Here is a 13,197-nt window from a genome sequence, read left to right as displayed (position 1 = left end):
CACGAATTCTGCTGCAATCGGCGCAATCTTGTATTCTATCATTCTTGATTTTTGCCGACCCCATTGTACACTAAAGTCAACCCTTGCTGCATGGTTGAGGCGTTTTTGGTGTATTGTTGAGCCCAAATAATTTTTCACCCTACGCTAGGGCTACACACAGTGTTGCCAGAACTTTTTGGACGAACCGGCTAAATTGGCAAATAAAACCGGCTAAAAACGGCTTAAATGTTTCAACTAAATTTCACATGTTTTATTTAAATAAATCACGAGTAAAAAGACTATTTCTTGGAGAGAAGTTACAAATTCGAGCCGGAAAAAGTTTTCCCAGCAAGAATTTGCAATTATATATAATTTGAATAAACCAGTTTGTTAAATTTAAAAATTTACAAACTGGAGCGATTTTAAAATGAAAAGTGTTAGTTAATACTTGTTTACTTAATGAATTTAGTTAATTCCAATGATTTGAAAGGTACTCGACAAAAAAAGCTATCTATTACTATTACTATCTGATATTTTGAGTGATAATTGTCTTCCCTACAAGGCCTTTTCAGACTGACCGATTCTCAATACAATCAGATAGAGACCAATACACATAAAAAACGCTGTAACAATTTCCCTTCAATTTTAAGGCAGTAAAGCAACGACCTTAAGTTAACATCAACCGAGGCCATATATTGACAAGGGATGCAAAATCACAGTTACACAAAAGAACTGGTCAGATTTTTCAGAAATCCCTTCAATTCTGATGTAAAATATGATGCCAAAAGACTGCAGATCTACCATTTAGATGACCGGTCATATGACCGGCAGATGCCTCGTAGGATTCCCAGAGAGTTTTGCTTTACATAGAAATTTGTGCTCTTTTATTTTCATTTTGACTCACTTCAGTGTTGGTTCCGTTAATTCAAGTTGGCATTCGGTTTTTGGAATTTAAATAAAATCTCAGCAAAAAAGTTTGTTTATAAAAATACATATGTGTACATAGTGCTTGAAAATATCAATTTTTCCCTTACCTTAAACCTTTGGGAGTGGGCAAAAATGATGGTTTGTAATTTAGGCAGAATTGAATATGCGCTATCTGGGGAGACAATATCTACATGTAATATTTACTCTGTTTGTTGGCACTATGTCCAAACACAAACGAATCTTAAGTGTCTTAAGAGTAAAAAAAACTCTTATTTTCTAAGTTTGCAAATACAACTTCACACTTAAAATTAAGACATTTATAACAAACATTTTATGAAGAAAATCCCTTCTTCGTTTAAAATAAAAATAAGCGAAATCGGCCCAATTTCATGCAACCCTGCCTGACATGAAAATTTTCTCCACGATAAGGCTAGTAGCTATTTCTAACAGATTTTGGGTCGCTTAGTCAAAAATGGAAACATATATACATATTTGAAATTTAAGAAAACGAGACAAATAGCAAAATCGGCTAAAAACGGCTAATTTTTTCCTGCAAAACGGCTAACAAATCGGCTGCCGGCTAAATCGAAATTTCTCCGGCTGTTTGCTATCGCAACCGGCTAAATCTAGCCGGAAAACGGCTAAAATGGCAACACTGGATACACAGCAGAGGTGCACGCAGTCGACGTCGCGGGCTACTGCGAGCACGCGAGTGTGAAGTGAGCAGTACGAAAATGGCAACGTATACATATTAACCACTTCACACTTAGTTTCAAGTAAAAATGCGTGTATGTATTTGTACTTTTGCGACAACTGAGCCAGTGTGGCATCAGACCACCAGAAAAAGCCAATTTTTCCAAAACAAAAGCGCCAAGTTTTTATTATCATGTTTAATAATTTTTTTGATTCAGTAAAAAGTGTATATTCATATCCATTACCGGACGTTCTTATTAATAAATTAATTTCAATACATTTATAACAACTCAAAACATATTTAATTTACCTATTCCTCACACTTTATTCAGTAAATGAATTCCATCTTAATGTAGAATATTAGTGTATAGTGTATACATACATACATATGTAACTATGCATTCGGTGTGCTTAAATTAAAAAAGCATCACTAAATAACGCACCAAGCATTGAATTCCAATTATTTTGGCTTTTTGGTTTCCCAAAAGAACTAAATTTTGTGCAAAATGCATGACCTTGGCAACAGTGAGCTGGGCACATCAATACTCAAACAGTGATGCCAGACCAAGTATTGAGTAAATGCGCTATGTATATTTTTCTTTTAAAGCAAAAGTTCTAATTGGCGAGGTGATTGATTTTTGGTTCTTACATAGAACACTGATAAGATTCACAAACTTATCTTAGGACTTAATTAAAATAATCAACATTATTTGTAGACGAATATATTTGTGTTCGTATGAAATAGTAGCCTATGTCGGGAGGCTGGCTTTAGTAAAATGTACCATTTCCTATATTCTTTAAACCACAAGGAATTTTTTTATGAGACTTTATACGAATATTGACTTGCTAGCATCGCAACTGCCTCTTTTACGTTTATTTTCCAATAGTTCTTCAACGACTCGGCGCCAGTGAGTCTTTCACAATCGTATGCTGCGAATGGTTAATTATACTAAAGCCAGTCTTCCGACATAAGCTACTATTCTATACGAACACAGATATGTATACTTCCTAATAGGCTTGTAAAATGCCCAATACCCAAATCTCTCGCATGAGTTATTATCGGTAAAAAATTGGGTACGCTCAAATCTGGCATCGCTGCAGCAAGTACTTTGTCACGCCAGTGAAACAGTGTTGATATTTTAAGTACAATTGTACTTTTTTCATTACAATTAATTTTAAAAAGTACAATAGTACAGTTTACCGATTTTAAGTACAATTTCAACATAAAAAATACTTTTTGTACCAAACTCTCAAATCTCTTCTAGCACTTTGATTCTTAATCCGTTTACATTTAAGTAAATCAGTGATGCACACGGGAGTCTCCGGGAGCTACTCGGCTTTCACACACAAGTCGTGTGTGCGCAGCTACCGAACTTAAGGCCCCGCCAGATAGAAATTCTTTTCTGCGTCACAGGGATGCTTTTGACTGACAAGACGCACATAACATTGCGAGGCGCCACAATGCAAACGTTGCCGCAAACAAAACGGCTCATTTTGATTGGCCATAAGTCAGTTGGTCTGAATTCGTTCCATACATTGTTGTTTTGCCGCATTGACGCGCGTCAAAAGTTAAGAGTTGGGCGATTTTTATCAGTTGCGGCAATGCATGCGTTGCCAATGTGGCGTCTTCTACTCAAAATCCCAGAGTTAACTTCGATGTCAGTAAAAAGTATCCCTGTGACACAGAAAAGAATTTCTATCTGGCGAGGCCTTTATGCGCCGCTAGCAGCCGGTCAGTTTGCGTTTGTACTTCATGCTGTAAGCATCACATGCGCGAGCTGTTTTGCTGAGGACACACATACAGATACAAAAATATTGCGCTTGAATTGGGAGCTCTGCCAACGCTGTGCACCACTGAAGTAAATGGATATACCCATGATTCAATAATACAAGGTTCGATAAATTGACAGTTGTCTCTCTCGCACCGCTCCCTTAGCAGTGGCACCGTGTTGCTTCTTTGCAAATTTACATGGAAACAGTGTAGCTTTGGCGTGAAATAAAAGTATAAGCTTTTGTGCAATATGTTCATTTGTATATGCATATGAAGCATATTTAACTGATGAAAACATAAGCATTGGATGTTTATATCAATCTCATAGTAGTCTTATTTTAATTTTGAGTCATTTTGCAGTTTTTATACAGCTAAATAGCATATAAATTACGTAATTCACGTAGATATATAAATATTACGTTCAACATTTCGTTTAAAATGCCAGATTTCCTGCAAATACTTTAGAATTTACAAAAGGAATTTCATTACTAATTGCCTACTTTGCGTACTTTTCTACTACCATTTTCGCAACAAGGGATTACATTCTTGCCCTTTCTCTGTCCTTCGCAAATGCAACCTTTTGTAAGGGAGTGTCAAACCGCAGCTGTCAATAATTATCTAACCTTGTATTATTGAATCATGGGATATACCTATATTTCATATTTGCTACAAAACGAAATTATGGATTGTAATTTTGAATGTAAACGTGATTGTGGACAGTAATATTAGTGATGTGCGTTATGGTGATTGCGATTTCTTATCACCGGCGGGTGAAATATCCCCCATCGCTATTTATTTTGAAAAAATCTTTGGAAATGCTATTTACCTAATGGCGATCCTGCAGAAATAGGAGTATTTGAGCAATTCGGGGGTTGAAAGTTAAAAAATGTATGTAAATTCCATGCGTTGAAATTGAAAACTTCCCTTAAGGATTTCCATTTTATCGATAGTGATCTCATTATATGTTCATTAATATGAACTGACCTATATAGTGTATTAATGTTTTATCATCATTGTCTTCATCTTTGACAAAATTACACGGTCACCCGGTATTTATTTTATTTTTTTAAATAATTTTAATTATTTTTTTTTATAAAATTGTAGCTCATTGTCAAACAAAAACCTTGCAAATAAATCCAAACTTGAAAGATTGAAAAAAATCAACAAAGCTTCATCAAATTTTCTCAGTTTTTGTTCAGAATTTGTAGACATGTTTTGGGTTAACATTTTTGTAGCCCATTGATTCTAGTATAATAAGGTGCAAGATTGAAGTGTCTATAAAATACCATTGATTTTTTGAATTTTTCTCTTTGCGGTGTTGCGCACTAGGAAATCTAATTAAAAAGCTCGAAATTTTTACGAAAGTGTATTGATTTTTTGAGTGTTGCAAAAAGAGTGAACCTTGGATTTGTACGGCTTTTTTTGAAGTATAAACCGTATTTTTATAAAAAAATAAGTACATAATATTAAGATAAATGGTCAAATCTTGTCCAAATGTAAGTGTCGTAAAGTTTTGATAAGAACTTGAAATGCTATTAAAATGTCAAAACTTATTACCGAATCCAAAAAGATGTCTCTTTTATCCATTAATACTAACTTTGTTGTTGAGGTTATGCTAGCGCTTTTACGAAAAAGCTTGTTCACGGCAATAAAATCAATAAAGGCACAGTATGCCGTTTTATAGTCGATTCAATTTTAGTATTATTAAGTGAAAGTGCAGCTAAGAATTTATGTTGATTTTTAATATTTTTTTGCATTTTCTTCATACAAATTGGATGTACAAAAATTTCAGTATGGAAGAAAAAGTGCAACACCTTCAACGAAAAAAGTTCTCAAAAATCTACGCGAATTGAGTGTACTGGCCCGATCGTTTAAACATCTCGGACTCGCCCGCCACTGAAAATGATTATTTAAATCTAATGTTAATATTAAATGATATTCAATATTTGCTTTAGAGATGAAATTTCGACAAATTTGTTTAAACAAAAATGTTAAGCCCATATGCAGAATGTGGAAGCGAGATTCTTCTGCTTGCGTTTCTATGTTTATATCATTTATCAGTTTAAGCACATACGATTAAATGTAAAAAAAAAGATTTTTAATTGCGGATCCAAAAGAAATATTTATTAGTTGCATTGAGTTACCCAAAAATAGTGCCGAAAATCAATCGATTGTGCTGAAGGTGCCGGCTGCTTCCGAAAGGGCCGAAAATGGCACAATGCACACTCATTTTCCATTACTGTCACACATACAATCTCACTATTCTGTTGACTTCGTTTTCCCCTTCCGATAACTTTTTGCTTCCGCGCTTGCCAAGCACCGCTGTGCAAAGCTTTGCACGCGCAGTCGCCCGCCACACACATGTGCTGATTTGGGCATCCCTACCCTACGCAAAACAGAAAAGCTCCTCTCGTTAGAGCATGATGACCCTGGAATTTTAACAAGCAACCTAATGCTGTAAACACATAAAGGGCTTGTGGCGTGTGGCGTGCAGCCTGTCAAATTAGAATACACGTAAAGCACATGCGCCGAACACAATCCACAACACAAGCCAGGGTTGTCGTGCGATTGCACACCAAGCTGTAGACGGACAATTTCTATTTTCCAATTTGACAGGCGTGCGAAGAGAAAATGACAGAATATTTGCTCTCTGTTGACATTTCGTTCATAAATTCAAATCAAACGGCTTTTAATTTATTGTGCATACGTTTCCAACTATATTTATTTTATTTATTTAAAACAATGGCTTCCGATGAAATTTTAACTAGCGAAGAGCAAAAATATCTACTTTTGTACAACCTTAAGGATGAGGGGTATAAAAATGCTCTGAAAAAGGAGGAAGTGTGGTTGCAGATAAGCGAAGTATTGGGCCAAGAAGGTAACAATTTGTTTTTTTTTAATTCTAAAGATTTTCACCGAGATATTATTTATTTCACAGCTAATGTATGTAAAAAGCGCTGGAAAGGTTTGCGCGACCATTATTCGCGGTGCAAACGGGCCGAGACTTTGCCATCAGGAAGCTCCGCTAGCAAGAGGACGAGATGGAGGTTCTATGACCAAATGTCATTTTTGGACAACTTCCAGTACTGCCGGAGGTGAATATAATTACATTTCTTATATACGAGTATATGTATATGCACATATATGTATGCGTGCAAGTGATAAATCTGTATTTATATAAATTTTTTACTATTTTAAGAACGTGGAGCAATGTTTTCGAAGTGGAGGAAAGTGTTATTGAAGTGCAGGGAGAAGAAGACGAAGTACACACAGCAACACGCCAATCGCGACGCAAACACGACATGGTATGTACGTTTATTGTTATAAGCAGGGAAGACAATTTTAATGATCATAGAGTAAAGTTTTTTGTGCATATTTTTGTCTTCCCTAGTTATAAGTGTATATGGGCCAGAAATCTGAAAGATTATTTTTTCCTTAGATTGATGACGACTTTCGTTTTTTCCTAGAGGAAACTTCAAGTTCCCTGAAGGAAACGTGCGACACATTTGCTGCTGCTGCAAATAGCATTACAATCGCAAATGCTAATAATGTGCCAAATGCTTCCGCGAGTATGTTTCAAGGAATTGCTCAAATCATTACGGCACACAAGTTTAACCCGCAGGAAGAAGCGACGTTGGTGGGAAAAATTACCACATATGCTTTGAACGAAATAGCAAAAATGCGTGAGTATGTGAATAGTGAGTATGTATATTAGTGAGTATGTATATTAAAATAGAAAATGTTGCTAGTATCAGTTATGTACTTATTTACTTATAAAAGTATAAAGGAATTTCGATTATTATGTACTTTGGTACGTACATGCATATGCATATGTAAGATATTTACAGAACATGTATTTTTGTAGATATTTACTTGGCACATATGTATGTATGTAACTACAAAATATTAACAGATATCAATTTTGGTAACATATAAGTATAAATTTATATACTATATATTTACTCATTCAATACATTTTAATTAATTAATTAACCATTTCAAATAAAAGATGTATTCAATAAGTAAATATATATAGATTTATACATACATATTTGTTACCAAAATTGATATCTGTTATTATTATCTACTAAATGTAAATACGATTTATTTATGTAGGTATGTACGATTCATTTACTTAATAATCTATATAAAGAAAATATCAACACAAATACATGTGTTGTAAATGTCTTACATATTGGTACCTTAATATAGAAAGGCCCTATATAACATCGTGGTTGAAATGCAAAAAAGCGGTAACTAACTAAAATTGTTTATTGCATAAAACGATTTGGAAACTTATAATTCGATGAAATGTATCATCATCAATCAAAACGTGAATTTTGCATTTTTAGTTAGTTACGACTTTTTATATTTCAGTGACGATGTGAGATAAGGCCTTGCATGTGCGTATCAAAGTACATAATGATCGTAATTGCTTTATTCCTTTATAAGTAAATAAGTACATAACTGATACTATTACGTCCTTCTATTGTAATATACATACTCACTAATTACAAATGTACATATGTTATATCATAGTTAGTAGTTGATTATTAGTATGTATTTAAGTTTGTGAATTAATTTATTTTATATTATTTTATTGTTTGTTTTTAATGATCTCATTGAATTTGCGTTAAGATTGTTGTTAATTTTTAACTGTTTTTGTAAAAAAAGTAAATAGAAAAGGTTTAGTAATTAAACGCAATTAACGAAACTTCAAAAATTTTCATCAAAATTTCTAATCAGAATTTTTAGAAAATTTTCGGGTACGCAGTTTTGTAGCCCTTTGAATTTCAGTCTCCTAAGTGCAAGTTTCAAATCGCCAATAATTACACTGTGAGACAAATGGTAGGGGTCAGTGATCGGGAAGGGTTCAAACTACCGGGGAAAGTTATATCGGTAAAAATTTAGAATTTTTTTTGTGGAGGGTGTTGCGCGTTTTCTTCCATATAACGCGCGATCAAAATCTATTTTTATATGGAAGAAAATGCGCAACACCCTCCACAAAAAACATTCTAAAAAATCAACGGTAATTATTGGCGATTTGAAACTTGCACTTTAGGAGACTGAAATTGAAAGGGTTACAAAACTGCACACTTGAAAACTTTCTGTAAATTCTGAATAAAAATTTTTAAATTTGGATGAACATTGTTTGAATTTTTGTGAACTTTACATATAAAGTGTGAAGCTTTGATTTACATGATTATATATATATAATTGTGAATATTATATTAGAATAAGGTGTACACTTACATTTGACACTGACTGTATGTACATATATTCTAAATGAAAATTATTAAAAATAAATAAATAAACATAAATTGCAATCAACATCATTTTGAGTTTTCGGTTATACATCTTTCACCATTGTTGTATGTATATAAATATATGTATTATTTTTTAAAAAGGTTGTATTTAAACAAGGCACAGGACTAAAATTTATAAAATACAAAAAAAGACGAACAGAATTTTTATAACAACTTTAGTATTTTCGAACTCCAAGAAATCAAAGCGATTAAATATCCAAGTACAGGTTTTTATCAACTAGAAATTAAATAACAAAGTTGTTTTTAATTTAATTTAATGTATGTACATATTTGTTTTTTTTAAGTTCTTTTTGAACCTCTTATTAAAATCATACAGTGGGAAGCAAACCTGAGTGCATGGTGATTTTTATTAAATATTGGCAAGGCTTTTAAAGTAAAATTTTCCTTCAAACTGTATTTTCTTTTTTTTTAATTTCTTAAATCACTAAGTTTTTCTTATTATCACTATTTTTTTGTCCAGTCTTTTTGCGTTGTTTGATCTTGCCAGGTTGTTGCAATTTTTCGAATATCACCGCCAAGAGGAAACCATGTAATTACAATATCTGAATGTGGATAAATAAAACTTTATTTTGAGAGTAGTGTGCAGATTTCTATTAGTGATTTCATACCTTTACGCATGCTGCTATCTTGTCTCCATTTTTCAACCGAAATCCATTAAAATGTCCATAGTAAACCGAGTAAATGTGATATATTAGTTAATTAGTTTAGTTGCGGGTATATGAAATCTTTTAAAATATTTCGGAGCTCGAATGCTGATGTAGAGGACCGATTTGAAACTGTGTTGGAAATGCTTTGAAGGGAATTTTGATCATCGTGATCTCTGTGAGCATTGGTAATATAACTATTGTCTCTATGCAGCATTAAGAAATTATGCAGTACTATAGTAGCTAACACAACTTTGTCAGCGTTCTCTGGATTGGCATGAATGTTTGTATGAAGGACTCGCCATCGATTTGCTAGAATGCCAAATGCATTTTCGATATGTACACGAGCTTTTGATAAAGCTTTGTTAAATGCTGTTTTATCCGGGGATAAGAAATGGCCAGGAAAAGGTCGCATTAAATTTTTTTTTAGGGGAAAGGCATTATCAGCCACAAAGTAATAGGGAAAGTTGATTGAAGTATGAGGTAAAGGTCGGTCCGGTGGCACTTCCAAGGTTCCGTCTAAAATTTTTTTACCAAAGGCGGTTCTACTAAATATACCGCCATCGCTTTGAGAACCAAATGATCCAACGTCAACATAGGTGAACACATAGTTGGCATCACAAGCCGCTAATAGTGTGATGCTAAACCGTTTTTTATAATTAAAATAAAGTGAGCCACTTTTTCTTGGACGGAACATATTAATATGCTTGCCATCAATTGCTCCCACGCAATTTGGCATTCCAGTTTTTATGAAAAAATCATCAGCAATTTTCCGCAGTTCTGTGACATTTGGTGGAGAAACGTAAATAGAACCGAGCTCAACCCACAGTGCATCATATGTTTCATAAATTATTTTTCGCACAGTTGAAATGCCAAGCTTATACGCCCAAGCCAGAACTTGTACATTAAATCCTTGAGCTAAATACCTGTAACATAAAATTTCGGCGTGTGTTTTAACCTTGGAAAGTCATCCTTCGTCGATTCGACGAACTGACAGGGATGACATTCAAGGATTAAAAATCAGTAGTATTTTAGATGCAGTAAGATTTGAGAACTTAGTCCGAAGTTATAGGAACAGCGTTCTGCCACGTGTAAGACATAGCTGAAAAACACCGGGAACGTTTTCCTGTAACTTTAGACAAAAACCTGCAAACCTTCCTGAATCTAGAACACTAATATTAATACTTACAAAAGCATTACCGATACCGTGTTTCAACTCCAATTGGGGGTCGACGAGACATTCGCTGCAATTTTTCTCTTAACAGTGAAATAAGTAAATTGTATGTTGCGACCGACATGCGAGTAGCTTTGAAAAAATACTCCTCATCTTGTGATTCCAACTGTTTAGCACAAGTTTTGAAAAACCCCAGCTCTTCGCGCGATATATTCAGTGGTCGTACCCACCAGCGTCGTTTTTGGCATAGTTTGACCGCCTTGTATTTTGCGTAGGCTTTTTTTACACATCCGATGTGCTTTATAGCAATTATAGTGAATTTAGAAAATAGCTCTTGAAGCTCCATTTCGCGTAAAACAACGAAACAAACACAAAAATACTTATAAACGTGGAATTTTCTTGAATATGTAGGAGCAGGGACTCCTGCTAGCTTTTAAATGTCACGATAATGGCAAACACAAATCTATCACTTTAACTAGCAAATGCACATGAAATTTATTAATATTTTCCGGAAATTTCTAAATATTGCGGCGTTTTATAAATTCTTCACGAGATTTGCAAATGTTTTCAGCGAATAGCGCCAAATTCTTTTGTGGTGACATTTCTTTGGTTGTCATTTCGCTAGGCTTGTCGCTCTCATTAAAAAATTACAAGCCAAGCGCGACATGACTGTGGAACGTAACTGCAAAGTTAGCCACACACCGCAAGCCCTTTATGTATTTACAGCATAATGAAGCGTACATGTTCAGAAACAAGTTCCACACACAATTCGTTTTCACGCAAAACTTACACAACATCTTTCACAGTTTCTGGATTTTGCTCTGCGCGCCATATCTTTATCGCTATAGAGTCTGCATTCGTCAAAATCACCATTATAAAACGTGACATTTTCTTCAAATTTACTGTCGCACCAAGAATGAACTTTTCTTAACCCAAATTGTCCCAGATTATTTTTTTTAAGATTTTTTTCGTTTCACCTATATACAGGGTAAAAGTAGCGTTAAAGTAAAGGAAAAAATATGACTAAAACTTTGGGAGTAGTATAGTTCCTCCGATATCGGCCGTTGCCATATGGCAACACGGGGCATATTCCAGATGGATTGTTAGAGGACAGTATTTGGTGAAAGAATGAAATAATAGAAAGATTGTGTATAAGTTTTAATACATTTATTGATAATATATGCATATTCTACGTGCAAAGCGGATGAAGAAGTAAATTAAAAGTAGCAAAACATTTCAAACATAAACCCACATCACATTTTGCACAGGCTACTTGTCCTATAGTACAAAGAAGTTGTTTTGTCACTTTGTATGGGTCAGTGGTGTAGTAACAAAAAGATATAAGGTCCCATTGTAGAGACCCCCGAGGCTAGGTATTTAGCATCGAGCTGTCAGTTAAAGACCACAGAAAGTATTTGGGAGTAGTCTTGGAGAGTAAGCTGCTGTGGATGCGCAAAGAAAGAGAGAAGAAGGCCAGTAACGCCCTTTAAGCATGTAAAAAAATGCTGGGAGTCACTTGGGGTTTGTCACCTACTCTGATGCATTGGTGCTACACAGCAATAGTCAGCCCAATACTGCTCTATGGCGCTTTAGTGTGCTGGAATGTCGCAAAAAAGTCCTTATGCCTCGGGCCAATGGAGAAGGTGCAGCGCCTAGCGGCACTGTGCGTCGCGGGAGCGCTGAGGTCCACTTCGACGGCTGCTCTTTAAAAACCCTGCAGCGAAATCCGCACGTAGATTGACGGACATAGGGAAATTAAATTTCAGAACCTTTGGGCACCACTTAATTGGGGCGGGAAGCACAAGCAGCACAGGCTTCATGGCACCTAGCTTTAAGTGGAAACGAACGTTTTGCACAACGATTGAGGAAGAGGGATGGAAATGAAACCTAGCCATAGATCCCTAAACATTTTCACGGACGGCTCCAAAATGGTTACGGGAGTGGGTGCCGGGATTTACTGCCGGGAACTGAGCGTCAGGCGGACAATAAGGCTACCGACCATTGCAGCATATTTCAGGCAGAGGTTTTCACAATGAGGATAACTGCAGAGCTAGCCCTCACCGAAACGACAATCAATTTAAACTAAAACCTATTCCAAGCGGCAATCAAGGCAGTTTCCTTATATAGTATTTCATCCATAAACGTCCCTCGCAGCCGGGAAGCCATTGACAAGCTAGACGCTGATAAAAGGCTACATATCTATGGGTTGGCCGGTCACAAGGGAATCCAGGATAATGAAGTAGCAGGTGAGAATGCAAAAAAAGCCACAAGTCTTCCCTGGAACAGACAAACTACATTTGTATACCACTTCAACACTTGTACAATGAAATATACGATAATATGATTAGGCAGTTCAGAGCTAGATGGAATGAGTTAACGACCTGCAAAAATACATACAAACGATTTTTGTTTACACCGTCTCATACATGATGGTATTTTGCGTTGCCATATGGCAACACGGGGTCAATTTGGGCTAGCGAACATATCAAAATTGGGTAAAAATATGAACAGTTCACATTTCGCCCCGTGTTGCCATATGGCAACGGACTTAAAAAACACTTAAAATATATATCATGCACGATTGTTTTCTATTCTTACTTGTTACCAGTCACTAATGTTTTAACTAATATTTTGTCACTATCATATTTTGTAAATAAAACAAGTAAGAAAGTCTAAGTTCGG

General features: G+C 35.1%; 1 protein-coding gene and 1 long non-coding RNA gene across 2 annotated transcripts; one reads left to right on the top strand and one right to left on the bottom strand.

Moving 5' to 3' along the window:
• The first annotated feature begins 6,158 nt into the window (after nucleotides 1-6,158).
• Nucleotides 6,159-6,640, top strand: LOC118734751. Its single transcript, XR_004992424.1, has 3 exons — nucleotides 6,159-6,248; nucleotides 6,309-6,465; nucleotides 6,570-6,640. It is a non-coding gene; the product is annotated as an uncharacterized LOC118734751 (long non-coding RNA).
• A 2,121-nt stretch (nucleotides 6,641-8,761) lies between these two features.
• LOC118755434 (protein ALP1-like) lies at nucleotides 8,762-11,403 on the bottom strand. Its single transcript, XM_036490270.1, has 4 exons — nucleotides 11,306-11,403; nucleotides 10,496-10,585; nucleotides 9,306-10,267; nucleotides 8,762-9,239 (listed from the first exon to the last, which is right to left on the bottom strand). The coding sequence occupies exons 1-3, from the start codon at nucleotides 11,401-11,403 to the stop codon at nucleotides 9,397-9,399; spliced, it is 1,059 nt and encodes a 352-aa protein (XP_036346163.1). The 3' UTR covers nucleotides 8,762-9,239; nucleotides 9,306-9,396.
• Between the last annotated feature and the right edge of the window lie 1,794 nt (nucleotides 11,404-13,197).

The sequence above is a fragment of the Rhagoletis pomonella genome, unplaced genomic scaffold (assembly GCF_013731165.1).
Source record: "Rhagoletis pomonella isolate Grant_MI unplaced genomic scaffold, Rhpom_1.0 Rhpom_scaffold_00002, whole genome shotgun sequence".
NCBI lineage: Eukaryota > Metazoa > Arthropoda > Insecta > Diptera > Tephritidae > Rhagoletis > Rhagoletis pomonella.
The sequence above is the reverse complement of the archived record's forward strand: the minus strand, read 5'-3'. Positions and strand labels throughout refer to the sequence as shown.